This window comes from Pieris rapae, chromosome 15, assembly GCF_905147795.1.
Source record: "Pieris rapae chromosome 15, ilPieRapa1.1, whole genome shotgun sequence".
Classification (NCBI taxonomy): Eukaryota; Metazoa; Arthropoda; class Insecta; order Lepidoptera; family Pieridae; genus Pieris; species Pieris rapae.
The window spans coordinates 3,079,930-3,107,218 of NC_059523.1; the positions used below are offsets into that span (position 1 = coordinate 3,079,930).

Consider the following 27,289-nt stretch of genomic DNA (forward strand, 5'->3'; position numbering starts at 1 on the left):
CTGGCCCCCACTTTACCCATTACTTATCTATATTAATACTAATGTACAACTTATTTAAAGTATGAAAAACATAACTAAGGACTGAAATTCCTTCAAGAAAATATAATTATTTATAGGCCGCCAAGGCATTCTCGAGCACATGAGTATAACGTTATAATTGACATTTAACGGTTCTTAACCCATTTAGTAAAGGTTACAAAAAATACCATAGACTAAAAATGAAAACGTCAAAATCCAATGCGTTTTTCTGTCATTCTGGACGAAAAGGTTTAAATTTGTCATTGCCTTGAAATTGAATTTGAGACTTAGAAAAGTTGTACATGAAAGAATTAACTAAGCTAAACTTATACTAATAAACATTTAAAACTTAACAGGCGTTAAATTTTCTTATTAAATAAGATTTTCTGTGGTTGAAACAATTTCTACACTCAACCATTCGTTATATATATAAAACTATACATATATTGTATACTTATTTATATATTAATAAACTATAACTATTTATTGCCACAAATGCCCTGTTTAGTGGAACATATTTTTGAGCATCATATTCTAGGAATATTTATTCTATATTTATCACACATTAAAATTTACTGGCCCTTAAATGTATAAGAATGCCCCATGAAGGCTGATTCATTTAAGTATATTAATGATATACCAACGTGACCCCACTATTATGAGATAAGATATTTTTAGTGAATTTCTCATCAGAATTTAACTGTCATTGATTTTGAATATTTTTTGCAAAATATATTTTTACTAAGTAACAAAAATTATAAGATATTTTTAATGAATTTCGCATTAAGACTGTTAATTAAGATTTGGTTATATTTGTTTTTAATTAAGATTTGGTTATATTCCCTTGTTTCAAAGATGTTGTCGTGATGTTGTGTGTGTTTGTTTAAACAAATATAATAATAACGTTCATTGAAATTTCTGTTCTAAGAACGTTATTACTGTTAAGAATTTAGTGGGTATATACCTATTTAATGAGCTATAATATCAAGTTCTTAACGGAAACATGCTGTAGAAATATTTCAGAAGTGGTCCCGAATATTAGATAAGAAATTTCTGCGTTTGTGTCATAGATTTTTTTTATACCTTATAAATTTCTATCTTTTCTTTGAAAATTTCTTGTTATTTGATTTTTATCATAACAAAATGTTGCCATATTGTTTTATGAATCTCACCCACCCAAAAATTTGCATACTTCCAGCTTATCATCATCAATGCCTCCGCATATGCAGTCCAAGATGATCAGAGCGTGCAAAAGCCCGTGTACAAAGGGGGCATCGGAATGGTCTATGGCCGGTATGTTTACGTGTATGTCTCGTCAATTCGTCTGAGCGTGCGAAGCGCCAGCCGCAACCGGCCCACCCACAGCTGTAGGGCTTCTCACCTGGAACGAGACGTTTAGATGTAATGTGGATAAAAATAATGATAATAGATAAATTGACTGCCTGTGAAAAAAAAGTTACCAATGCAATTAAAGGTGGTGTAAAATAAACGAAAACCGACAATCTAATATCACTAAATTGTAAAAACTATTTTAAAAGTACTAATGCGGTCCACGATTTACTTATGAATTTACTAATAATTGACATTGACAACCTACTTATAGAATGACATAACGTTAGTGACAACTCCCAAGTCCTTTAAATATATATCTAAACTACACATATATTCATAACAATTAATGTTTATGTTTTAAAATTATTGATGTGAATTTAAATATGTATTAATTTTTGTTATACATTTAAGCGTATTACTTATATTACTACTGTACTACTACTATAATAGACAATATGGGCACTTGGTATAAACCCATAAAACTCGTAAAATTAAAAAAAAACTTTTTAACGCTTTTCCACAGAGAAACAATTTGACGCAAAGAGATACACGAGGGGTTTAATTAAAATGAATAAAAACTCACTGAAACCATATAGAATATTTTATACATATAATTTTAACAAACTTACCAGTATGCGTACGTTTATGCGCCTTCAAATGCGAACTTTTTGTATAGACCTTTTGGCAGCCAGCTACATCGCATTTATGCAGTCTGCGCCTGTCTTTGACTTCACTTTGCTCTATTGTTTTTGGGATAGCCTGTAATTGGTTCAACGAATCTGTCAAGGCTGTCTGGAGCGCGGTGTTGAGAAAGTTCTTAAGTTCCATATTTGAAATTGTTTTATCTGTAGGTGGGAATATTGGCGGGAATGTTGACATGGACAGCTCAGGTGGCGTTTGAGGCTGCTCGTTGGGTTTATATCTGAAATAATCAACAAGATATCTAAATGCTTATTAATATATTGATTATTAACAATATCCGGATATTTCACACAGACCAATTCAAAACGTTAAATTTATATATAAAAACTCTTAAAAGAACTACTTTTAAAAAAAGTACAAATTAGCATTAAAAATTAAACCAATGGTTATATAGTTTTTATTTTCTGTGTTTAGTTAAATGAAACCATTAATATAATTAAAATTATAACTAAAGTGCCGGCAACGCACTCGCGAGTTCTCTGGCATTGGGAGTGTCCATGAGTGAAGAATATACATAATATATTAGGAAATAGAAATTACCGTTGCGTCGGTGGCTTTAATATCCTCGGTCTTCGATAATTCGGTCCTATTTTATTTTTCAGTACGTCGAAGTCTGACCTGGAAAATAAATATATGAATTGATATTTAAATTTCCATATATCTCTATGTTAATAGACATGGTAGTCATTGGAACTGGTACGACGCCATCTTTACTAAAGAAATTTGGCGGGTTCTTGAATGCACTCGCGAGCCCTTTGGCAACTACAGTTCTTATTTTTTAATGATAACAGCTCATTAACTAAAGTTTTTATTAATCTCTTCATTTGTCGAACTTAAATCGCAGACTTAAATAGAATTTCTGCAATATCTTATACTATATATTTTGTCTCCTCTAGCGTCTTATAAATAAATGAGACAAAATGTAATTATAAAGTAAATTATAAGTATCATCACCCAAAAGGCTTTCGTACTTACTCAATAGTTAACTCCGTAGAATTTTCTAGTTTTATGGCATCTGAAGATGTTGGGTAGTTGCCTAAAATTAAAAAAATTTAAATTCCACTTTCAGTGTCTTACTATATAATTGTAGTATATTAAGTAACATCTGTACGAGACTTCGCTATTGGCTTTCGTTAATATTATTATGAGAAAAATTACGTCAAAAAAAACTAGTTTTCAATTTATATATTTTATAGGTAACATATGTGTCACATTAGTTTTTTGATAATCTACCATCGCAACCCTACTGATTTTACGAATACGTACGATATGAACGATAAAAGCCAGTTGACACCTGGCTTTGAACAAAGTATTTCATTTATTTGAACATTCCTCCAATAACCGTACTTAAAAACTGATACATTATAAAATAAGATAAAGTTATTAGTTGTAACTATAGAAAAATCTTTAAATAAATAATAGAAGGAAGACCAGTTCAAAACTGTGTACTGTGTACACTCAACACTGTACAAAACTAAATGAACACTGAACAGATTACAGTACATCAAGCACATAATAAAACCTCTACAGAACAAACGTCTACGAGGTAGTCAAAAATTCGCAAACAAAGTCGCGGGCATAGCTAGTATTAATTGTTTGTTTGTTTGTTAGGAATTGAAAGCAGGAGGCCTGATATATAGTTTCGAACCGTGTAAGCGATTGCGCGTTTTAAAAGACTAATAACGCCATCTATGGACACGATATTATACAATACTTTTATGTTACCATATACTAGGTACTTCATAAATTATAAGAAATATTTTTACTGTAAAACATATGTTTAATATTAAGCAACATTTATGTCATGACTTATTGGCCTAGTGGCTTTACGCGCGACTCACAACCTTGCGGTCTAAGTTCTAACACCAGCTGTGCCACAGCCTAACTGTATGTGTACAACACTCGTTCGTTGAAGATATAAGATATAAAACGATCGTGAGGGAACCTCGACTCGAATCTAAAAATCGACGACATTCGCCAGATAAGGCGGACTTATGAATGTTATGAAAATGATAAAAAATGTATGAGATCTGAGGCCAAGACCTGAGGGTTGAAGCCCTGAAATGAATGAAATAAACAAATTAATCTAATACATAGAAATACATAAAAGACATAGAAGCTATAAGGAGAAAGCTCTTTCTAACCAGTATTAAATTTTATATTATCTTAAACAACAAATTGGCTTTAGTTTACAGCCTAGATAATAATCTTGATTTTAGACTAGACTACAGTCTAAGCTAAATACCTTTTAACACTATCTAGATATTTTGGTCCAAGTAAAAAGCAGGAAACTACGAGAAATTCTCAACAGAATTTATATATAATGTAAAGGCCGCAACGCACTTGAAGTTTTTCCTACTGGAGATTTAAACATTTAGTTTACTTATAAAAAATTAAGTGAATATAGAAAAAATTAAGATAATGTAGAAAATTTCCCTCCACACGCAGTAGACTTTTGAGGTTTGGAGCTTACCGGTTTCCTCGCCGAGGGGAGATATATGGTACGCTGAATCCACCAGCTATTGCTCATAGTTATTTATTAAAAGCTATTGATTTATTATTACTTCTAAGTGTTCGTCCATTTTAAATAAATCGCTATACTTTGTACCAAACACATTATCAGTAGACCACAATCAAATTATCTACGAATGGTAGTTGCAATATATTATGTCCGCCGAGATTTAATGCCACAAGAGACATGTGACTATCCTTACAAATTTAAATCCGAGAAACGATTTTTAAAGGAGAAAATTTATTTATGTTTTTATTTTATTTCTATTATTGCGTTTTTTTGACAGTCCAGACATGCCTCTTGCTTGAAGATGACGACTTCAATGACGTTTATCATGAAAGGTCGTCGGTTATGGGTTACTCTTAAATTGTCCTTTTTAACGTTCTTTAATCTCTCCTGGGTTGGTCCAGGTATGTATGACCTGACTTCACCATTCACGGTTGCCTTGTATATTCTACTTGCTAACCGCTTCTGATTCATCCGTTCGATATAGCCAAATCACCTAAGCCTTTCGTTTCGTATCCTCGCCGTTACGTCTTCTTTTAAATAACTTTGTGAATGAAAAAACTGAACATGCAATGTTTTTCAATTAAGGGTAAAAAGTAATGTGAACGAAAAATTTGGTTATCTATACATGAATGAATCTACATTTCTTTTAGTCATCGCGTCAACCGTGTATGGTCATTTGAGAAAGTTTCGGTAATATAATTCTTCTTTGTTATTATTATCAGAAGTTCCTTTTAATTAAGGGACTTGTGCCCCTACTTTTGTAGTTTACTTCTACTTTTTACGATTTGGTGTAAACTTTTGCTAGATTTTGTTTTTTTTTTAAATATATTATGTATTGGATAGTTTATTAAGTTACATTAAGTTATATTAAGGTATAAGTACTACTTAGTATGTAAGTTCATTGTTTTTATTTAGATTAGACCTTTGTTAAGAAACAATATATAGGAAAGAGTGTGCATCCCTAACACAGGTTATAGAACTTAAAAGGGATGTACAAAAATGTATATTTAAGACCAGAAACTTAATAAAGGTAATTTTTTTTTTTTTTTTGTGCGGAGCAATGGAAAACTTTACGGCAATAGTAACTTTACTTAAGTGTTCCTTGTTTGAAATCAATGTCAGCGATTGCTAGAATGCGCGCTGCAAATATTGTTTAACACGATTATATAGTATTACAATAATAAACACTACGTTTTTTAATATTGTTATAATTACACCAATTCAAATGCAGTGGTTAAGACAGGACTCGAAGGACTAATGCGAGATGTTTACGTACTCACGTTTCCTTTAAGAACGTACAAATTCTTAAAAAAAAGTGGGTTTATATGGAAGAAAACATTTGCTAAAAAAAATGAAAGGTTTAGGTTTATTTCGTACTTAAGTTTTTATTTCGTAAAAGCAAACAGTCTCTGGTGTAGCATAGCAAAATGTTAGAATTTCTTATTGAATAGAGGCTAAGGAAAAAAAACCTATTGCAGTGAAACAAAGTTTGCAGGGCCAGCCAGTTTCATACAAAATTTGTTCAGAGCGTAAATTCTCGACAAAAATTATTCTATGTTTCGTTATATAAATTGTTTTATGAGTCAAATGTAATTATTTTAATACATGATTGTAATTATGTTATTAACATTTACTTTAATTTGCTTTACTATTAAGAAAGTTGTAATACATAAATTAATTTATGACTGGGAAATAATAGTTTTCTGAACAAATAAATATGGTGAAATATGAATGTTTGCCAAGCACTATCTGCACTTTTAATCCCACATTTTTTAAATTATTTATCACGTATATCCAAAATCTCGGCTTTTACTTGCTGCTTAGGTTCCCGGTTCCATTCTGGCGATTTAGTTATCTTGTGCCAGCCTAGATTGGGTCACCTCTTCATTACCCCAATAAATAAATCAGTGTCGCTACAACCTTTTAGATCTATGATAATTCGTAAATCTTACGTTACAGGAGGCAGATGGACAGGAGGCTCATCTGATGTTAAGTGACACTGCCGCCCATGGACACTTGCGCTGCCAGCCTTTAAAAAAGGTTTTTAGACTCCTATGCCTGACATACGCCGTCTACTTTTTGGATCTAAGGGAAGATGATTTCCTTACGATGCCTTCGCCGTTCGAGCGAATGTAAAATGCACTCATATACAAAGTCCATGGGTCGAAGCCAGGGATCGAATCTACGACCTTAGAGATAGGAGTTGCACGCTGTAGCTAGCTAGCTGCTCAAGTTCATAAATGTAAAAATTTAAATATGTTAAAATATAAGGTGCAAATATATTGGCTGACCTTAACATTAACTACATTAGAAATTTTAACATAGTTCACTTTAAGACAAACGCAGCGGGGGTGTGTTTTCCAAAGCACGGTTAATATGCAACTATGTATGTAATTCCAATTATAACAGCGATCTGATCTAGATTTCATAAAAGCTAACAATATGCTCGGCGAATGCTTGTTGCTGTCACTTGCTGGTTATTTATAACTTAATCCGGCTTATAAGGAGTAGGATACAGCAGCGGAGAAAGCGAGTGTTCAGAAGTTGTAAATGTTTTCATAGAATAGAGTATAACGTTCAGGGTGCTCATCTGATGTTGACACTCTAAATGCCAGAGCGTGAGTGCGTTGCCAGCCTTATTATTAATAATAACAATAATTTATTTCAAGTTTGTTTCACATGCAAAACTTATATCTAATTGCGCTAGTTATATAAACAAAATTAGTCAGGTTTATCTGACGCTAAACTAGGTGTGTATCTGTATTTCACCATACAGCGTCTAACCCCTTAAATATATTAGACAAAAACTTTAGCATCAAGTATAATCATGACTCATTGGTGAAACTTATATGTTATAATTTACAATCTTTTTATTGGTACTCTTTTTTTAAGAAGGTAAGTCAGATTGGTTTGATAATACTTTAATGAGCAGCTGGTACAACAGTGTAGTGAGCGGCCGGCAGTGTAAAAGTGCCTTAAAAATCGCTTAGTTGAAGACGTACGTCAAGGTGATACGGATGGAATTTCATATTCCGCCTAAGGTGATGATTCTCATCTGGAGGTATAACTACTCACATTAATTGTCTCAAAATAGGCCTCAGAGATTCCCACTAAGGATTCTACTTTTGGGTCATAACTGTTTCAATAATCCAAGAGAAGAAACGATGGTAAAAAGAGTTAATACTCCTTCAGCGTAACAAGACATTTGTTTTTCAAAATTATATCTTTCGCATTATTCTACGTTTGTATAAAAAACGACACTAACAATAGAAAAAAATAAAATGTTGGTTATGGCCAACTTCAGGGTGTCGGTATTTTTTGTATTGTTACTAATTTTTATTGTTTTTGTCCTGTACATTCTTGAACTATTTTGTAAATATGATGTATTTCATCTTTGGCTAAATCTTTAATATAATTAAGGTTTTATTATGTATAATTTTAACTTTTAGTGGTTAGTTGAAGGATTACGAAATAAATAAATTATGTTCATCCCGTTGGTGATACCTGATGAATCTTTAGTATTCGACTTTGTTGTGTACAGAATTCCTATTTTATATGTATTTTCGAGCATATAAAATGCTTATTAAAGATGATGAAAAATTGCAGTTTTTAAAATTAAATGTTAGGAATTAATCATTAATTTAGTATATACTAGCATACATTTGGTATATATGTACGTATTGCTCACTGTCAAATATTTTGATAATTAAATTAGCATTTCAAATCTTTTGGCACATTATCAAAAAACGCTAATTCCCTGACATAGACAACTAGTTGTTTAGTCTTATTCATATAAAAACAGTGAACCATGAGTACCAAACAAAACTATAAATTCTAATGAAGAATTCAGACCAAACCAAAATTATTCAAAGTAATGAGATAAATTCTATTCTATTGAGAATATAAATTAAAGAGTAATTATTATTATTAAAAAATATCGCGTTTCAGTTAAATATTAGCAATATTACAAGGATTAAACAATCGTTATAAAAATGATATCTAAGCAAATTAAACCAGAATCGTGCGCGGCACAGGCCAACATTTAATGAGGCAATTTTATATTCTTCGAACGGTCATTGAATATTTATTAATATTGTTTACTGCCCTGTAATTACACCAAGGTATTGCTTTTACGTAATTTTAAATGCAATATAGCATTTTATTATGACTGTAATACTTTATCTATTTGCCGTGGCTTCATATCGATTAAAGAAAACGTATATAGCTATAGCTAAATATTAAAAAAAAATCCTTAGAGATATCACTCTAGGCCTAACTATTGTACCTCCCGTACGGACTCCCATTCGCCGGGTCACATAAGACAACCCTCAGCACCAAGGATACAAATGGACATACGGCCAACAAGGAAGATGCTGAGCTGATCTGTGGTTTTTATTAATTACATATTAGGTTTTCTTCTTTTACACATAATACAACGGTCTAATTCCAAGTAAGAGAAAAGACCTGGTTTGAGTCCTAACGAAAGAGCAGAAACGGACAACGAATTATTACATTGGAGACTGAGAACTGCATTCTCACTCTCTTCACTAAACGAGATTCAATAGTGAATTAAATACAAATTATTATTTTGTTTACATAAATTACAGTTTTATTTCTATATCATATACGTATGTGAGTCATTATTTTCTCTACATTTATAGCTGTGTGTGAATAAGACTCATTTTTAACGTTTACCTTATATTAAAATGTTTGCTTCTTTTCTCATAATATTATCTAGTAGACTAAAAAACCCACACAATAATAATATAAACGGATCTCTCTCGCTCCGCTTATGACAATCACATCCTTACTAAACAGTGAAACCGCACGCGCAGCAAATAATTAGCCGTTTGAATTATATAAGCGAAAGACACCTATTTCTTAACGAATTTATGTTTCTACACAAATATTGCTGAACATCTCATTTCGTAGCCCTAACTAATGAGAATGATCTTTATATTCTGCCGTATACAGAGTCGTTCATTATGTATTTATGTACTACATATTTAAATCAGTTCAACAAAGTGCTTCACATCCCTCAATTAATCGCTATTTAAGTCAAGTCCTTAATTAATCTGGCATTACATAGAGCCCCATGTAATGCTAGAACACTTAGCTTAGTTTCACCGTTTCTCATTACATTTCTGATTCAGCCATGTACAGAGTCGATCATTTGTTTACTATAGTGGATGCTAACACAACCCCCAAAGTAATCGCTTTTTAAATCAGTCGTTAACTAATCTGACAGTCGTTATTAGATTTTTCGTTGTGATCAGTATGGTAACATCTGGAACGGACTATCATACTTGACATGATCTAGCGTCTTTCTTGTTACAGTTTTGAGGACCATGAGTCTCACTTGATCGGTCTGGTTGGTAAACGGCCATGTAATATTTTGTCTTCTTGCTACAAACTACGATCAGTTTCTCCAAATTCTCATTTGCGCATTGTAAGGGTGACGTATAATATAATTTGTTGTTGGCACAATACAGGTCTGTATTCGCCTATATTTGTTGTCAAGATTGATCGAGTGTTGAGATATACAACTATTAATGAACAATCAGACAATTAAACTGTTAGATAGATCTGAGTTCCGTTGTAATAAATGCCTCACAGAGTTCCTGTAACATTATTACATAGTATAAAACAAAGTCACTTTCTCTGACCGTAGCATACATAGGACATACCTATGTATGCTTATATCTTTAAAACTATACAACTGGGATTTTGATGCGGTTTTTAATAGATAGAGATTTGAAGGGAATACGTAAAAAAACATCGATTAAATAGCGGAGAAATAATGTTATTTTAAAAGTTTCTAATGTGATGTCGTAAATAATTAAATTTTTCCCGCTTACATTAAAAAACCAAACGCACGCTGAATCCAACGAGATTTATCAAAATAATGTATTAAGTATTAATAAAAATGTGTTTGCCGTGCGAAGCCGGGTGGGTCATTAGTATTATACAAATAAAATCCATCAGCACAGTTGAATAGGCTAACCATTATTTAAACGAACTCGCAAGTTCTCTGGCGTTGAGTGTCGACGGGCAGAGATATCTATTAGATATTAACATCAGATGTCCTTCAGCGAATAGATGTAAATAACTAATATTTAAAATATGGGCTCGAGCATTCGTTTAATGATCGTGTTCCCTAATTTGAGGAAATGATTCTCTAATATGTAATTAACGCCGGCGATTTCCACAATAATTTACGTTAAATATAACGTAATGCCGCGCCTCTTCCTCTTCATTAAGCAAACTATTATACTAAGTAGTTACCTTGATTTTCGTATGCCTTTACACGAAAGGTTTCTTAGCTTTAGAATTCATAAACTAATAGCAATTTGCTAAGCACTAAGGGTACCTATGTCAAAATATAATAAAATAAACGGGGTTTTGACATTCGGAAACTCTTTTGTTTAGAATTCAAGAACTAATAGAAACTAATGCTAACGGATTAGGTCTAGTCAAATGTAGCACTTTCCGATGGAGATAAAAAAAGAGTAGAATGAAATGGCCCGAAAGGGCAAAGAAACAACGGCAGACGAAAAGAGCGAAGGGCCAACGAGATTGGGCATCTAATTCGCTTAGGGTGGAAAAAGTATAGACTTAGAATAATAAAATTGTATATATCTTTTATTTCGTCTGAGTTGATGATTTTGTCCTCCCCTTCTGCTTTCAAGCGCCTTTGAAAATCGTTGTTGTAATATTTTTTTGTGTATGTACTATAAATTGCTGTTTACATTTTCGTGTTCATTATTGGTTTTTTTTTTAATATTTTTAGTTGTGTTAATCATACTTTTAGAAAATCTGTAAAACAATTTAAGGACGCTTTGTTAATTTCTTCTTTACATTGCTTCTTCGTCTGTCATGTTTTTAGTAGATAATTAAATAATAAAGTATATCGTTTGTATTCAGTGTGGGTAAAGGCTTTTAATATATAATGTTAGGTTACTTAAAACCAAGGATTTTAACTATAAACGAGCCTAGTTAAAAAGCAGACAAATGCACCGTGAACTAGGACACCAGTATTCATTATACCTGACCATCGCATTACCAGTAATTGTATTAACACGAAATTCCAGTTAAATATAACGATCGTTTAACTTAATCGACCTCTTTATCGATTGTGGGTTATGTGACAAGCGCCGCAAACGCGTTTATTAATAAACATTTATACAAAATTCTCGTAAAAAGACGAAGAATATAAGTCATTCAACTATGATTTTGTTTTCTTTGGAATACTCTTGAGCCGTGGGGTTCACGTGAACAAGTGTTATTTAAAGTACAAGTAAAGCTGGCTGTTGCTTTTCTCGCTCAACGTAAAAGTATTGCAATACAGTAAGGAAATGCTGCGTTCAAAGGACACTCCTATAGAGACCAAACATAAATCTGTTTTATTTCATAATCTTTAATTGAACTGCTGATTTTAGGTAACGATACTAACAATAGAATATATTTAATACCTTGAAATTTTGATTATAACGCATTATCCAGTTAAATAAAGTATATAATATCACAAAAAAGCTAGAGTGTCGGTTTTTTGTGACGTTGCGCGCGCATCGTAAAAATTTACTCTCATCATTTTTCACTAACGCGCCAAAAGAAGTATAACGTCAATAGGACACTTGAAAAAGAATAAATGGCCCAGGCCTTTTTATCCAATAGATAATTCCAAACTTTATAGTAAGCCTTTTCTTTAAAACATTTCTTATATGTTCATATAAGAATCGCTATAAGCTTATAACGTGCGACCTCAATTCAAAACGGTCATCTTGACCGTGATCAAGATTCCCTTCTTCACACTTTAAACACTATTAAAAATCATAATCACCCATTAATTTGCAATCGAATTATTTTTGTTTGTTTTAAACAAATTATTCGTATATTTCGATATATTTAGTATTTTTATTTAAATGCGTAAAACCTATTAGTATAACATTTTTATATTTTAGTAAGCTTTTAAGGCTACATCCGAAATAACGATTAGTTTTACACTCACGGTTTGTATTAAGATTTTATACCAGGATAATGTAAAATGTATAATTTTACATTATCTTCAACAAAATAAAATAGAAAATTAATCCGTGGCCTTACAACCTTTTAGGTCTGGGCCTCACGTTTCTGTATTACCTGTTCGATACCCATCTGTAAATCTAATAGACAAGCAGGTCACCTGATTGCCTGACACATGCCGTCGACTTTTTTGGTGAAAGTGACATTTTTTTCTGACCATTTGAGCAAATGTTAAATGCGCACATAGAAAGAAAGTCCATTGATGCACAAACAGGGATCGGACCTACGTCAGCGATGAGAGTTGCACGCTAAAGCTACTAAGCCAACTTTATCATTTAACTATTTATAAAATCAAAAACGAAAAGCTAATCTTAAGAGTCATGAATTACTAATGATTAATTAATAACGATTCTAGGTTCTGAAATACATAACATTTTTCTACAATTAAAAAAAATATCACGAGTAAAATATTAAGAGTCTACGTAGAAGGCTTTTAAATGGTAGCGAAGCACATAGATCGGGGAGCGTATTTTATAACTTTTTGCCGGAGATCCTAAAAGACTTATTTCATACTATCAGAGTTCCAACTGCATTGATGCAGTCAATACGGAAGTAGATTCGATTCTCGTCGTGTTAACTAGAGCTTTCTACCGTGTTCACTTAACGAGGTTTAGGGTCTTGCGCAAGAGCATATAAATCAACGATCGGACAGAGTTGGGTACTGTATTCACTGATGCGTAATCTCGTATTTGTATAAACTTTTATTAATTTAAATATTTAATGAATTTCATTATTTTTCCATTGATAGCAAAATCTAAATATTTGCTATACTTACTTTTTTCTTTATATATAGGATTAAGAAATAAATAAATCAATTTATTTTTGAAATTAAATTGTGCTCGGCCAGAATACCGTCCATGTATTTTGATTAACGTATTTTTTTTTTAGATTAATAAATAATAGTTTAGTTTAAAAAGCTGTAATAACATTTCTTGAGACTGAATTGGCTATATTTAACTCAAGTGCTTAAAATCTCAAAACAGTTATCACTGTTTAATATTATATTGTTATTACAAACAACATATAGTATATATTCTTTGTTTATAGATATATACCCTTAGGATGCCTTGTTAACAGGCGTACAGTCAAGTGCAACAGTAAATCTTGTTTAAGAACAATCTATGTTACTGGAAAAGCGGAAAATCTGTTATATTATCAACTGGACACCAAATGTAGGCGGTTACATGACTTAATTGGATGAGGACAAATGAAAAGACCTATATAATCCGGCCAATTGCTGAATTGGAGACAGCACCGGAGAGGAAAATCCTGTGGAGATTTGAGAAAGATTCTTGACAATTATACAGACATGTGAGCGTGTTCAGCCAAGTCCAAAAATAATTGTTAATTCGTATTACATATTAAATCTTTATCCACATTTAAGTTCCGAAAACAAACATTGAACTAGAATTACATCCCGACAAAGGGAGGCTGAAATAAGAATGGGGCTAGTAAGGGCAGAAGGTCGATCTCAAAAGCCTCCTCCAGGCCTGGAAGGGCAAACGGATATAAGCTTGTTTTTGTACTTTGTTTTATTTGGACATTGTAGAAAAAGGAAAATATCTGAAAGAAAAGTTATTTTTATTTTATTATACCCCGAGCGGCCACAGAACATGGCACTCATATAGATCTCAATTTGTATGTGTAATCTAGGGCCACGCAATATCAAATATTGAACGTAGATCTCACGTTTATGCTATTGATAGGATATTTACTTAAGACTATCATAATTATTAGTTATATGAAATTTTTTTTTTTTTCTCACAGTGGTTGTCTGAAAGCGATCACTCGGAAGCGATAAGGCCGCCAATCAACCTCTTTTTGTTTGATTATTTTAATTGTACTATATTTCTTGCATCGAAGTGTAAATAAATAAATAGTATATTCAGTTGGGACTTTCAGAAGCTATTGAAAATGAAGCATCATCAATATTCAATGTAGCCAAGGATATTTACTATGTTAATATGAAAAGAGAAAGGTATCCTAAAATATCGAGCCAAATCCTTGTAACAACATCGTGAGAATACTCCTATACGCACTATCGCGACATCACAAAGCGAGACAATACAAATTGGGAAACCGGCCATTTCCATAAATGCTCTATCCGTAAATCTATCTGCAGCATGCTTCAGGGTTGACACTTCTAACTTTTCAACGTTCAATATTATAATTAAAAATATAATAATAAATCAGTGGCGCCAAAGCATTTTTAGGTCTGGGCTTCAGATTTCTGTATCTATTTCTTCTGTCAATCTTATAGGCAAGTAGGTCATCCTTTCGTGCCTTACACGCGCCGTTTTGAATAAAAGGCAAGCTGGTTTCCTAACAAAGATTTCTTTGACATTTCGATCGAATGTTAGCACACATAGAAAGTTACTTGGTGCACAGCCGAGGTTCGAGCCTACGACCTCAGGGATGAGATTCGCACGCTCAAGCCACTACTCAAGCCCAACACGAATCAATATTAAGAATGTTAATGTTAAACTTATTTTGAAATCACCTTACGTCAAAAATTATTATGTACATTGGTTGACTGGAGTTTCTTCATTGATTAATTACTAGATATTATTAATATATCAAAATAACTCTATATGATAGAAAAAGGTTTTTCACCATGAGACATTTTTCGAACTCAATTTTTATCAGAAACTCATATCGATAAACATTGTGTGACAACCCTACACGAATAGCCCTTTCACTAGATCCTCTTTGGTTTAATTAAGGCGATAGTTACGCAATGTCGTATCTATTAAATATGTAAATGCCTATAAACGGTTTTGAACTACATTTTGCACGAATAACGGTAAATTCGGACACCTGTATACAATATAATCTGTTATCTACATAAGATAAAATAGTAAACTGAGCAGTAAAAGTGAAAACAATTTTGTAAAAAGTTGTCATAAAAAACAAATTGTCTAAAATCTTAAGTACAATTTATAGTGTTTTTGTCATAGAAAGCTAATTTGGGCATAGTATTATATTTATTCATTCATATTAATTCTACTTACGATAAAACAGTATTCTGTGCATTAAAAGTAAAAACAATTTTGTAAAAAGTTGACATACAGAAAAATCTAAAATCTTAATATCATAATTACAATTTATAGAGATTTTGCCAAGGAAGCGAAGTCGGTCGTAGTATTTATTATATTATATATCGAATACTGTACACATCATTTATTGTGATCATATCATTTATTGTCTACTTACGATTAAATAGTAATCTGTGCAGTAAAAGTAAAAACTATTTTGTAAAATAATGTCATAAAAATATATGTTTTTCGAAAATCGAATTCATACATTGTATTATATCACATATTGGATATTGTACAGCCAATACTATCGAAACACTTACGATAAAATAGTAATCTGTGAAGTATTTAAGTAAACACTTAAAGTGTTGTTCTTCAGGCTTGTAACATCTTAAGTCTTAATGATCCTAGGTCCAAAGAAATTTTGATTTCACAATATAACGGATACAACAAATCCGGGCTAGCTATAAAATGTCTAGGTCGTTATATTCCGGTATCGTAATGTCGAGGTTTTTGTTTACTTTTACATAATTTATTACTAACCCGCCCTGTGATGTATATTACATAGACTTATTAGTTCGCGCGGCATACGTTGATGAATATATTAATTTCAAAAAATAAATTATATACACATTTATTTCATACTAGTTTTTAGGTCTGGCCCTCAGATTAATTATTTTCCTATTCATTTGTTTTTTTCTAGTATACGAGCCGTCGAGATTTTTGATACATGCCGCTTTCCTCACTTAGAAAGGACACAGCACAGCCGGGCATCGAACCTACGACGACAGATCATACGGCACTGAAGCCGATTAGTAACACTAATTTTCATGGGCTTGGTAATTTAATTTAAAATAAAAACAAGTCCAATATGATCCAATGAATAAATTGGGATATTCTCAATAATCATAAGAACAGTATTGGTTACTTACTATTTAAACATACATAAAGGTATATAAAATATAACTTACATGGTCTAGTTCGGCGACGCGGCGTCGTGGCCCGTTTTAGACTGAGATCAACAGGCTCAAGCTGTATGGGTGGAGTGCACGCCTGCAACAAAAAAAAGCTTAAATATTGTGATCATCACCCAACGCAGCACAATTTAATAAGGTAAACAATTATGTAGTGAAAAGAAAGTAATAATTTTGCTGGGCGTCTGAAATCTGTCACTTGAAACCGCGACTCAATTACGATTATTTCTATGTAAACAATGATTAACATGCAATTGTATATAATATATTCTCCACACTTAGACTCCGCTGTATTTCATACCTCATTATATAATTTATTATTAAAATGGCCAAAACTTTTTGCAAAACGATCACTTATTTATTATATATATGCATTTGATTTGTAATTTTAATATACCGCTGAAACCCCATGTAGATATGTAGGTATATAAAAAATCATGTCATGCAATGATTGATGACAAGTGTATATGTAATCTGTGAAAAATATGAAAATCCCACCCATAACATACAGTACACAATTGAAAGCATTGTCTTCCTAGACCAGAACGTATGTAGATAAATAGAATTATATAAATAACTATTAAAATAAAGTGATTCGAACCGACGACCTAGTACAAGTAAACAAAAACTCGTGAGTGGTTCCACTCCCAGGCATTGAAGATGAGCCTTGCGTAAGTTTCGTGATCACAGACCACGCCTTGTGAACGTAACGAGTATGGCTTCCAGTGGTAGCGATGTTTTAAAAATAATTAATTTTACATTCTACATATTTAACTTGCAAATCCGTATATTTATAAATAAAAATTTAACTTATAAACTAATTACTTTATTAGTTATTAAGTACGAGTAAATAAAAAAATATAAATCAGTGGCTCTACGCTATCAGTGGCGCCTTCTAGGTCTGGGCTTTAGGTTTCTGTATCAGTTACATCATTTGGCAATCTAATAGGCGAGTAGGTGATCAGCCTCCAGTGCCTAACACACGCCGTCGACTTTTTGGGTCTAAGGCAAGCCGACTAAGACTAAGAAAGTCCATTGGTGCACAGCCGGGGATAGAACTCATAGAATAGATAGAATCTCAGGGTTGAGAATCGCACGCTGAAGCAACACTACTCGCTTTATTAGTTATTGTTATAAAGTTTAATTGAGTAACGATAGCATACGTTTCCATATTTGCCTTTAAAAGCGTATACCATTCAATAACTTCGTCATAAGACACAAACTGTTCTACACAAATCGATAAATAATATTTAGTAGCTTTGAGTAGGTGGATAACCACGCTTACTAACTTAGCACGACCGCCTCGCAACATAGATTAATTATTTTGCTATATTCCGTAATATGTTGCTGTTTTGTCAATACTGCAACGCGATAGTGGGATAAACTAATTCGCCTCTGCAAGTAAAGTTTCGATACGCAGTTTTTAAGAATTTACGAAAGGTAGTAACAACAATTGTAGCCAGAGAATCACGCCTTTGACAGTAGTTACATATAAATTATCTAGTAGTAGTAGTTACATATAAAGTATCTGGCGTCGTTGTATATTTTTTAATTAAAACGGTGTAATAAGTTGTTGTTAATCTTTAACCGTTTAGGTATGAAAAAATATGAGATAAATTTATAAGAAAAATAAATAAAATAAATTAGAACATAAATTGGTTAAAGTTTTTCGGTGCACTGTAATGTCGACTAACAATATTAAAAAATATATGCACAATTTTAAGATAGGTACTTCTATAATTTTATCATATTATAATTCTACTATAGAGAATTGGATTTTTCTTCAAGCCTATTTATCATAGTAAAACTGCATAGGTGGGTCACACCAGCTACATGCTATGTCCGCGATGTTTTGTACGCGTGAAAGAACATATTTTCACACTCCGCCGGTCCTATACACGCTACTGGCGCATAGTCGTGTGGCAAGTCGATAAAAAATTCGAATCATAGAATGACAGTATTGAAGCTATCACATATTAACTTATTAAAATAGTACAAAAGCAGCTATTTTTTGTATGGATTTGTCTGTTTCTTTAAACTTTCATAATTATTTTAAAGCTTGGTATCGGCCTATATCCATTAAAAGTGTAATTATTACTGTACGCAAAGTGTCAAGTAGCTGAATTGTATATAGTGTAACCCAACGAAACTGTACTATGTATTCTATTACTATCAAATTATTTAATTAATATTACTAGGTTTATCTCTATTATTTGTTTTTTTTTTTATAGAACAAAGGAGGTAAAAGGGCAGGATGCTCACTTGATATTAGTGATAACGTGTGTCGACAATGCCAGAGGGCTCGCGAGTGCGGTTAAAAAATTGATACGCTTAAAGGACTCTAAGTAGAATTATTAATTAATATGTACCAGTAAACAAGAGTCAGATTTTTTACCGTCAGAATGTATAATTACCCGCGCACCCTGCAACGACGGAAGCCCATTTGATAAAACATTCCTCTATAGTATAACTATTAGTTATACTATATCAAGATAGTCACAGTATGCTCAATATATAAATACGAATCTCGCCATTCTCGACCTCGCAATGACCAAATCACTGGTCTTTCAACCAATCACAACCAAACGAAATACGTTGGTTTTTGTTTTACTCGTTTTTCACATACGCCCCATACCCCAAGGAACAATATCGATATAACGGGACATGACTATTAGAGGCGGGTCGCGGGTGCGGCTACTTTCGTAACATCCGATGTTTCCAATTACAAGTAGAAATCGTATATTATGCTATAATAATTTTATACTCTGTGACTCAGTGGTTATTGCACAGTACATAGTTCGATTCTTAGCGGACATTGAATGGCATATACAAAACTTTAGTATGTTTGATTAAAAATAATAATAAATTAAAATGTATAATATTTGTAAATATGTGAGCACCATGTATACATATATATACATATACATAATAATTAAGTTATTTAGTGTATTGTTTTTTATAACATAATGCGTCTATCTTATTTTAGTAACTCGTAGCAGTTTTATTTGATTATCAATGTAAACAAAATATTGTAAATATTATTATCGTGTAATTTTACTTTCAAATGTGCCTTTTTATTAGACCTAATTGAAATAAATGATTTGATTTAACTGGTCACAGTATAGTCACACATTCCAGTTCTTCAAAAGTTTATCATTGACAGGCTTCCTCCGTATACTTATACAGTAGTATTACTTCTATATTTACTATAATTGGGGCTTACCAAGTACTTCTCTACATTTTTGTGCCATACTCCATCAATGCCTTTCTAGAATGTATTTTAAATTTCAAAAAATCTTTACTTAAAAAACATAAATCATAGGTTTTATTTTATTTAACTTTCAAGGAAATTGTTTCTGAAACACATTGTTTCTAAAGTATTAAAACGTTATAAAAAATTCAAATTCCAAAAAACTGTCTGGCTAAAAAAGGCTAATATGAGTTATCCGAGTTTCTTACTACCAGAACCACAAGCGAAGTTATGGTTTAGAATCGCACGTCTAACCTAACACAGCACATACCGATACATATGCCGAATGCAAATTGGGTACCAGATAACTGACAAGCCAATGGTTCATGATTCATATCGAGTCAAATTAGCGAGCGTGTTCGTTAGTGATATACATATATTATAGTGTTTGAAGCGATTGCGTCAACTTGGAGTGAAGACACAAATATATAATAAATAGATAAATAATATTTGGTATAAGGATAAGAATTCATTGGAATTTTCATCCCTGAGGTCGTGGGTTCGATCCCCAGCTTTGCACCAAAGCACTTTCTTTCTATGTGCGCATTTAACATTCGCTCGAACGGAAAAGGAAAACATCGTAATGAAACGGGCTTGCCTTATACTCAAATAGTTGATAGCGTGTCAGGCACAGAAGGCTGATCACTTGCCTATTAGATTGCCAAATAAGACAGATATGCACATAAATCTTTGTAGAGCTACTGGTCTTTTATATATTAGGAATAATAGAACCGAATGACAAATCTATGATGCGTACCTAGTGTACGATGACTATTTACAAAAACCCTTATTAATTATAAGTTCAACTGTTTTAACTAAACTTTTGTCTGTTTCCGTCATATTCTATTTACGCTATGCTGAAAAAGAACATTTTAGTTCGTGTATGTTGTTTGTGTAGTTTTATTAGAAACTATTATAGATTATAGAGTGTTATTATATATAAATTACATACCTCCATAGTGGGCAGCATGTCGAATTTGAGCCTTGCGCCCTCGAAATCATCCTGCAACAAATATTTTGTTCTATAATATATATGCATAATTTTTATATCGATATAATTAACCCGTTTAAATGTAAACTCGATTAGATATATAAAACACTTACATACATTTAATGTCACTAAATCAAGCCGATATTAACACACAGGCTTCAGTTACACACATAAATACACATCCACACCCCAAACACATTCTCTGTGTATGTACATATATAGTTTTGTTAACTCTGTTTTATTTGGCATTTTCATTTAAAAATATATTGAATTGTAAGCTGTAAGGTTTTTCTAATAAATTTGGTAAATTTAAAATATTTCGCGAATGTGTATACTAACACCATAAGCAATACATGACTTAACGAATTTATTCACATCTTTAGGGCGTAGATACAATTATTCCAGAAGTAAAACTTGCCCGGCAGGTAGAAACAGGTCTTTAATATATTTTTTTATCACTCTGTTGTTTACGTATTATATGAAATTAAGCGCACATTGCGACGTGATAATAAGGTTCAAAATGTACTCTATATAGTAAATATTGACTATGGCCAGGATGTTTCAAACTAGTCCGATATTTTACCTACTAAATTTATTAAAGTATTTGATCAAAAATAGCAGAGCAATGTTCGATAAAGGAAAACATCGTGAGGAAAACGGCCTTAGATTCAAAAAGTCGACGTGGGTCAGGCATAGGAGTCTCACCTACTTGCCTATTAGATTGACAAATGATCATGAATCAGATATAGAAACCTCCAGACCAAAAGGTTGTAGCGCCCCTGGTTTTTTTTTTGTAATTAATATGAGTAAGAAAACATTCTACATATAGTTGTCAAATCAAGGTAAGAACGAACTAAACTGCTAACAAAAATTCCGACGCTCTAAATTTATTAAACGGTTCGAAGCTTAGACTTTCTTACGAGGTAGCCGAGTGTAGCATCACTTTACATAACCGAGGAGGTTAATAAATATTTGTTGTGTTTGTAAACCGGTTAAAGAAACATTTGTTATTGAATATTAATCTAATAAGATTTTTTGTGAACTTTATTATACTGGTAATATTATATCAGAAGTATCACGGAAAAAAGTAAATTGTTTATTGACTAAAGTTGTTTTTCACTAACATAATTATGTGTCTAATTTTTATGTTCATTATTATATTTTAATTAAATGTTTCTCCACATTGTCGTTTTGGCATAGGCTGTAAAGATAATGTGTGTATGTTTGAAATAAATAAATAAATTTACAAGGTGTCTAATTTGTATGGGAAGAGAAGAATAGATGACATAAAGAAATAATAATTAGGAAGAATAACTAAAGTGGCAGATGTCGCAATGAAAAAAAATTAAACTGGTAGGCACCTATGGTACAATAAACGCAATACAGGCAGATAATTTAGAAGGTGCATAGACAAAAAAACAGCAGAGAGGTACATGGCAGAGAGTGAAACAGTGCAGACAGAAATGACATGATTTGGAAGAGGCTGAATGAATAAGATTATAGAAAAATAAATGTATTATAGTAGTATTTGTAATAAAAGGCATTTATTATTATTATCTACGGTACCTGCCAATTATAAAGTTTTTATATGATAGGAATCTTGCATAGGCTACTATGAAAAATTAAGATACGAAAAAGTTCCTACAACGGTCTACTATGTTTTACTTTAGCAATAGTGATAAGTTATACAGTCTTATCTATATTATCCGTGAACATATTCTAGTGCACCATTTAAAGCGTTTATGGTTTATCCCTACGCATTTTCAGTGCGAGAGGTTGTTGCGCAAGCGCAAGGATTGGAAGAGAAAGGCGACAAATGGGAGCACAAATTGGACATCGCTGTCCTTGTCTGTGAGATCGCCGTGGGAACCTAGCATTTTGCTTTCACTACCCAAATTTATTTGGAGACCCTGATAAGGCCAGAAAAATTGTATATAAACAGTTCCTTATTGGTTTCATATGCAAATTTAGATATTTTATTTTAATATTGATTTTGAAGATAATTTTTATTGTTAGTTTTTTCCGCGCACCACCATTATGTGCTATCTACTTCTTGTATTTCCTATTATTTTCTTGCAAAAATATTTTGTTCTTCTTTTTATTATTGATGCAACCTCTTATAATTGTATATATCTCTAAATTTTTATCTGCTTTTTAAGAACTTCTCTCGATCCGAAGTGGTGGAGGCCTGATGACCTGTAACACGTTTACGCCTACCTTTAGCTGGCATCAGTGATACACAAACAATCATTTACTTTAAAAGAAGAATGACAATTATTTATTTATAAATAGTAGTAACTTATTTATGTGCGAAGTTATGTGAGGAAATAAAGATTATTATTATTTCCAAGGGTCCTTTAAGAAATGAGGCTACCATTACCAACCACTGAACCTCCAGTTCTACTGAATCAGTTGAGCCTCCCCCGTTTGTTCTATATAAAAGTGAAGTAAAGATCGCATCATTTAAAAAAACTAACGATAGGAACGAAACATTTCAAAAGTCAAAAGTACTACCTATTCAGTTACTATCTTTAAAGTACCTAACTATACCTATTTAATTATACAAAATCTGTAATGTAATAGGCGAAAATTCACTATGAAATAAGTACATATGTTGCTAGATGTAAGGAGGCAATTGCAAGTTACTTTTGAATTTATTGTAATTTGTTAGTAAATTAGTTTAAGTTGTACTAAAAAAAATATTTTATTTTTATTATATGTAGGTAAAATCATAGGCGGAAGTAAATATAAAAATGTGCAATAGAAACCGTGTGGAATCGAGCAAGATGCTATTAGAGTTGAAACGAAGGTCGACAGATGAGCGGGCACACCTTACTATAAGGTTGCCTTCACATATAAGTTTACAATAATAACACATATTTATAGTACCTACCAACATATCTTTGATGATATTTTGGTTACCACCACGAAGTATATGAAATTTTTTTGTTCGTTATATGTTTGAGTCGCATTGTGATAAAATAGTTTTTAATGTCGTAAAAATCTGTAAATCTACTTATAACGATCACTCGGATTTATAAAACGCGGATTCAAATCCGTTACCATGGTTACGGTTTCAGTTCCATATAAAGGTAACCATAGCAACAACTGTAGTAGGTCCGATTGGATTGAATAATTGGATGTTCATTTTTTAAAAATTAAAGATCTTAATCTGATACATAATATTTCTTAAATTGTCGTAGTTTAAGTTTTTAAGAAAATATATTAAGTTTTAGGCAAGCAAAACTGCGATATATGTTTAGGTCAGAATTTCCCAACTATATTGTACCATACATTATTTTGAATATTAGAAGAATGAATTTTTGAAACACATTTAGTAAATTTGCCATACATGAAAATTTTAATTCAAATTCCAATTTCTTTTAATAGGCCATTAACAATCAAACTATCGCCCATAGGGGGCCGCACGTTGGGGAACACTGATTTAGGTAATTCTGTTCCCAGTATGCACGACTCCTAAGGTAACGACTAGTTTTTGTCTGTCCGTTCTCACCTCAAAGTCGGTCACGTAATCACTAATCACGATTGTGCCTTTAAAAGGACACGATGCAACTAATTTAAAAGTAGATGATTCCGTAGGTCTTTAATAGATACTAATTCTACAAGAAGGCGGTTTATGAACCTCTCATACTCGTCAAAAATTATAGATTCCCCAAAATATACATAAGACTTCGTATTGTTATCAACTATACCATGGTAAGATTCAAATAAAGTTTTTACAAACATTATCTGAGCTAGGTTATCTTTCTGGAGGACTATTCATAAGTAAAAATATATTTAAATATATGTATTATTGGATGAATTCAGATATGTAAACTGAAAATTGTTATCAGAATAATATAGAAGATATTGACGAGTTTATTTGCGAATTTGCTTCAGACGGAGCGACCAATCAGAGCGCGGAAGACTAACGAACATCAGATAAAATCGAACACCCATCGTCACTGAAAATGAACGCTAGTGTTTTCTGAAATTTGTTACAACTGTCAGACTGAAATTTCGAATTAAAATGAAAAAAAATCGTTGTAAGGTAATTTTGCGTCGTAAAACTTCTTGCTAATAGCTTTCCTGATGCTCGCGATATAGAAATGACAAATGTCAGCGCACAGACCCTTGTCGAAGTAATCTGGAGTTGGGTTCTTAATGTCGAATTATCTTCATATATTAAATGACATAAAATAATTGTGTCATGACCTTATTAAATAATTAATAAGTTTTAAAAGTTTTAAGGATGTCCTGCTACAAGTAGAAGAACTTTGCACCACGCGAAAACTGACACAGTTACGCACCAACATTTATTAATAAATATATAATATAACGTCGTTTTAAAAACTGCCCTCAATGACCTTACACTGAGGCTACAGCTCATCTGTAAGATGTTAGCCTCAATTAAATTGCGTAATACCTAATGTAAGAGTAATTAGTACAGTACATACAGAAAATTAGACCATAATATAGCAAACCAGTGAGTTATGTCACAAAAACATAGTTCAAATCTTTATGTTATTTTTTTTGGTTTCAAGGAATATACGTACTTACTTGCCTAGAAAAAAATTGCAATCTACAATATGTTATGTTATTAAAAAGGAGAAGTTCTTAAGCAAATGATATACTTATTTATATAGCCACTGTTATACAAATAATATCATTATGGATTAATATTACAATTTAAATGTCTAATTCTTTCTTCATCGGAAAAACCATTTAGAACATATACCTACATTTAAAATAAAACATTCGATCATATAAATGTTAACAAAAACCAATGTTTATTTTCATATATAACTTATTTTTCTACTAGTGTATTTTCATTTTGCTTTTACCATATTTTGATAAATCATATAAACAAGAAGGGAAAGGCTTTGCTATATTAGAAAGTAAGAAATGTACTTACCATGTAAACCATTAAGTGTTGTTATCAGTTAAGAGATTTGTAACTGCAAAAAAATAATAGAGATAATATATGTTGATGTTGTAAAGGAAAAAGATTTATATTTGTAATGAATAAATTTAAAAAATTACAGGCCTATTTCTAAAATTCTTCCTTCATTAATATGCTACATTTTCCCTGAGTAACAGATCTTTACTTATTACATTACATTACATATTTGTTTAAAAATACTTACACAGTAAATACTCCTTCGTTATCTTCATAATACTATATTTATATACTTAATTCACTAATACTGGCCTTAAAACAGGAATGTTCGTTTACATTTCACATTTTTATATGTCTTTACAAAAATTATATAAGTTTGCTTTGCTGGCTATCATTTCTAATTTCTTGAGAATCTGAAACAAAGAAGTTATTTATAATGTCAGATATGTAACAATACATTAACACGTACTTAACTTACTTACTAAAACTTTCTATAATATTGTAACAAGTCTTAAAATTCCAAATGATATTTTTTACATTAAAATAATTACAAAAAAATTCATAAGATCATCATTATTATTTGAAATAATTATACATCAGGTTTTTAAAGGAATTATAATACATATATTTCACTACTATCTATTTAAACAAATAGGAAGTTGTTAGAATTTGTTTCTATAACAAATAAGAAGTATTATAAACAGTTTTTACAACTTACTTTTAAATATATATATTGATATTTATTTAAAAGAATAAACATTATTAAAATTATTTTCTTTTAATTTAACCTTCTTACCCATCTAAAATATCCTCAGTCACTTCAAAAATTCACAAAATAAGAAAATTAATACATACTAACACTTACTAACGTATAATGATAGATGTAAATCAGGTTTAAATTATCTTTATTGTTATATAAATTTTATATACTTTTAAAAGTATTTTAACTGCATTCTTGTAAATTAAGTTTAAGTCTAAATTAAATAAATAATAATACAAAACCGTCATAATAATATGTCAATTGTCAAAGTCAATAGTTTCAAAAATTAAGGTGAAAAGCGCATTTTATTCATTCAGCCAATTATTATAATTATATGTAACTGAAACGTAAGTATGAAACTTAATTTAAAGAAGCACACAAGTTTGGAAACAATAATAATTGTAATTCAAACGTTTTGAATAAAATTTTTACTTTACTCTTATTAATATTATGTGGCAAAATACTATAAATGTAGTATACAAAAAAGCAACTATAAAAAGTATATGAAATTTACAATATTAACAAATATTTTTTTATATACCGTAATATATTTTATAAACCGGATTTACGCACGGCAAAGACCGTTACGCGCCCGTAGCAGCCTTCTATTACTGCATAACTAATGTTCAGTGCGATAGTAAAATATGACCAGTAGTTAAGCAAGGCTGAATTAACTTTAGTACAACGCTCCGCACATTCACAATGCCAGCAAAGACAATTACTG

General features: G+C 31.6%; 1 protein-coding gene across 2 annotated transcripts; it reads right to left on the reverse strand.

Annotated features, from left to right (window-relative positions):
• Nucleotides 1-965: 965 nt before the first annotated feature.
• Nucleotides 966-27,256, reverse strand: LOC110997949 (Krueppel-like factor 3). 2 transcript variants are annotated; one of them, XM_022266343.2, is made up of 10 exons: nucleotides 27,107-27,256; nucleotides 26,602-26,623; nucleotides 26,053-26,218; nucleotides 25,821-25,863; nucleotides 20,867-20,917; nucleotides 16,662-16,743; nucleotides 3,028-3,088; nucleotides 2,593-2,670; nucleotides 1,980-2,272; nucleotides 966-1,399 (listed from the first exon to the last, which is right to left on the reverse strand). In XM_022266343.2, exons 4-10 carry the CDS (start codon nucleotides 25,830-25,832, stop codon nucleotides 1,227-1,229), a joined length of 750 nt encoding a protein of 249 aa, XP_022122035.2. In that variant the 5' UTR covers nucleotides 25,833-25,863; nucleotides 26,053-26,218; nucleotides 26,602-26,623; nucleotides 27,107-27,256; the 3' UTR covers nucleotides 966-1,226. The 2 variants fall into 2 exon arrangements, with proteins under 2 accessions (XP_022122035.2, XP_022122038.2); XM_022266346.2 differs by lacking the exon at nucleotides 26,602-26,623.
• Between the last annotated feature and the right edge of the window lie 33 nt (nucleotides 27,257-27,289).

Bases quoted from the DNA above. Each gene is read 5' to 3' on its own strand.
- LOC110997949 (XM_022266346.2), bottom strand. The intron at 3,089-16,661 runs GTAAGTTATATT...TTTTAATTTTAG, and splicing joins GCGTCGCCGAACTAGACCAT to GCAACTACCCAACATCTTCA. The intron at 1,400-1,979 runs GTAAGTTTGTTA...GTCTCGTTCCAG, and splicing joins GCATAAACGTACGCATACTG to GTGAGAAGCCCTACAGCTGT.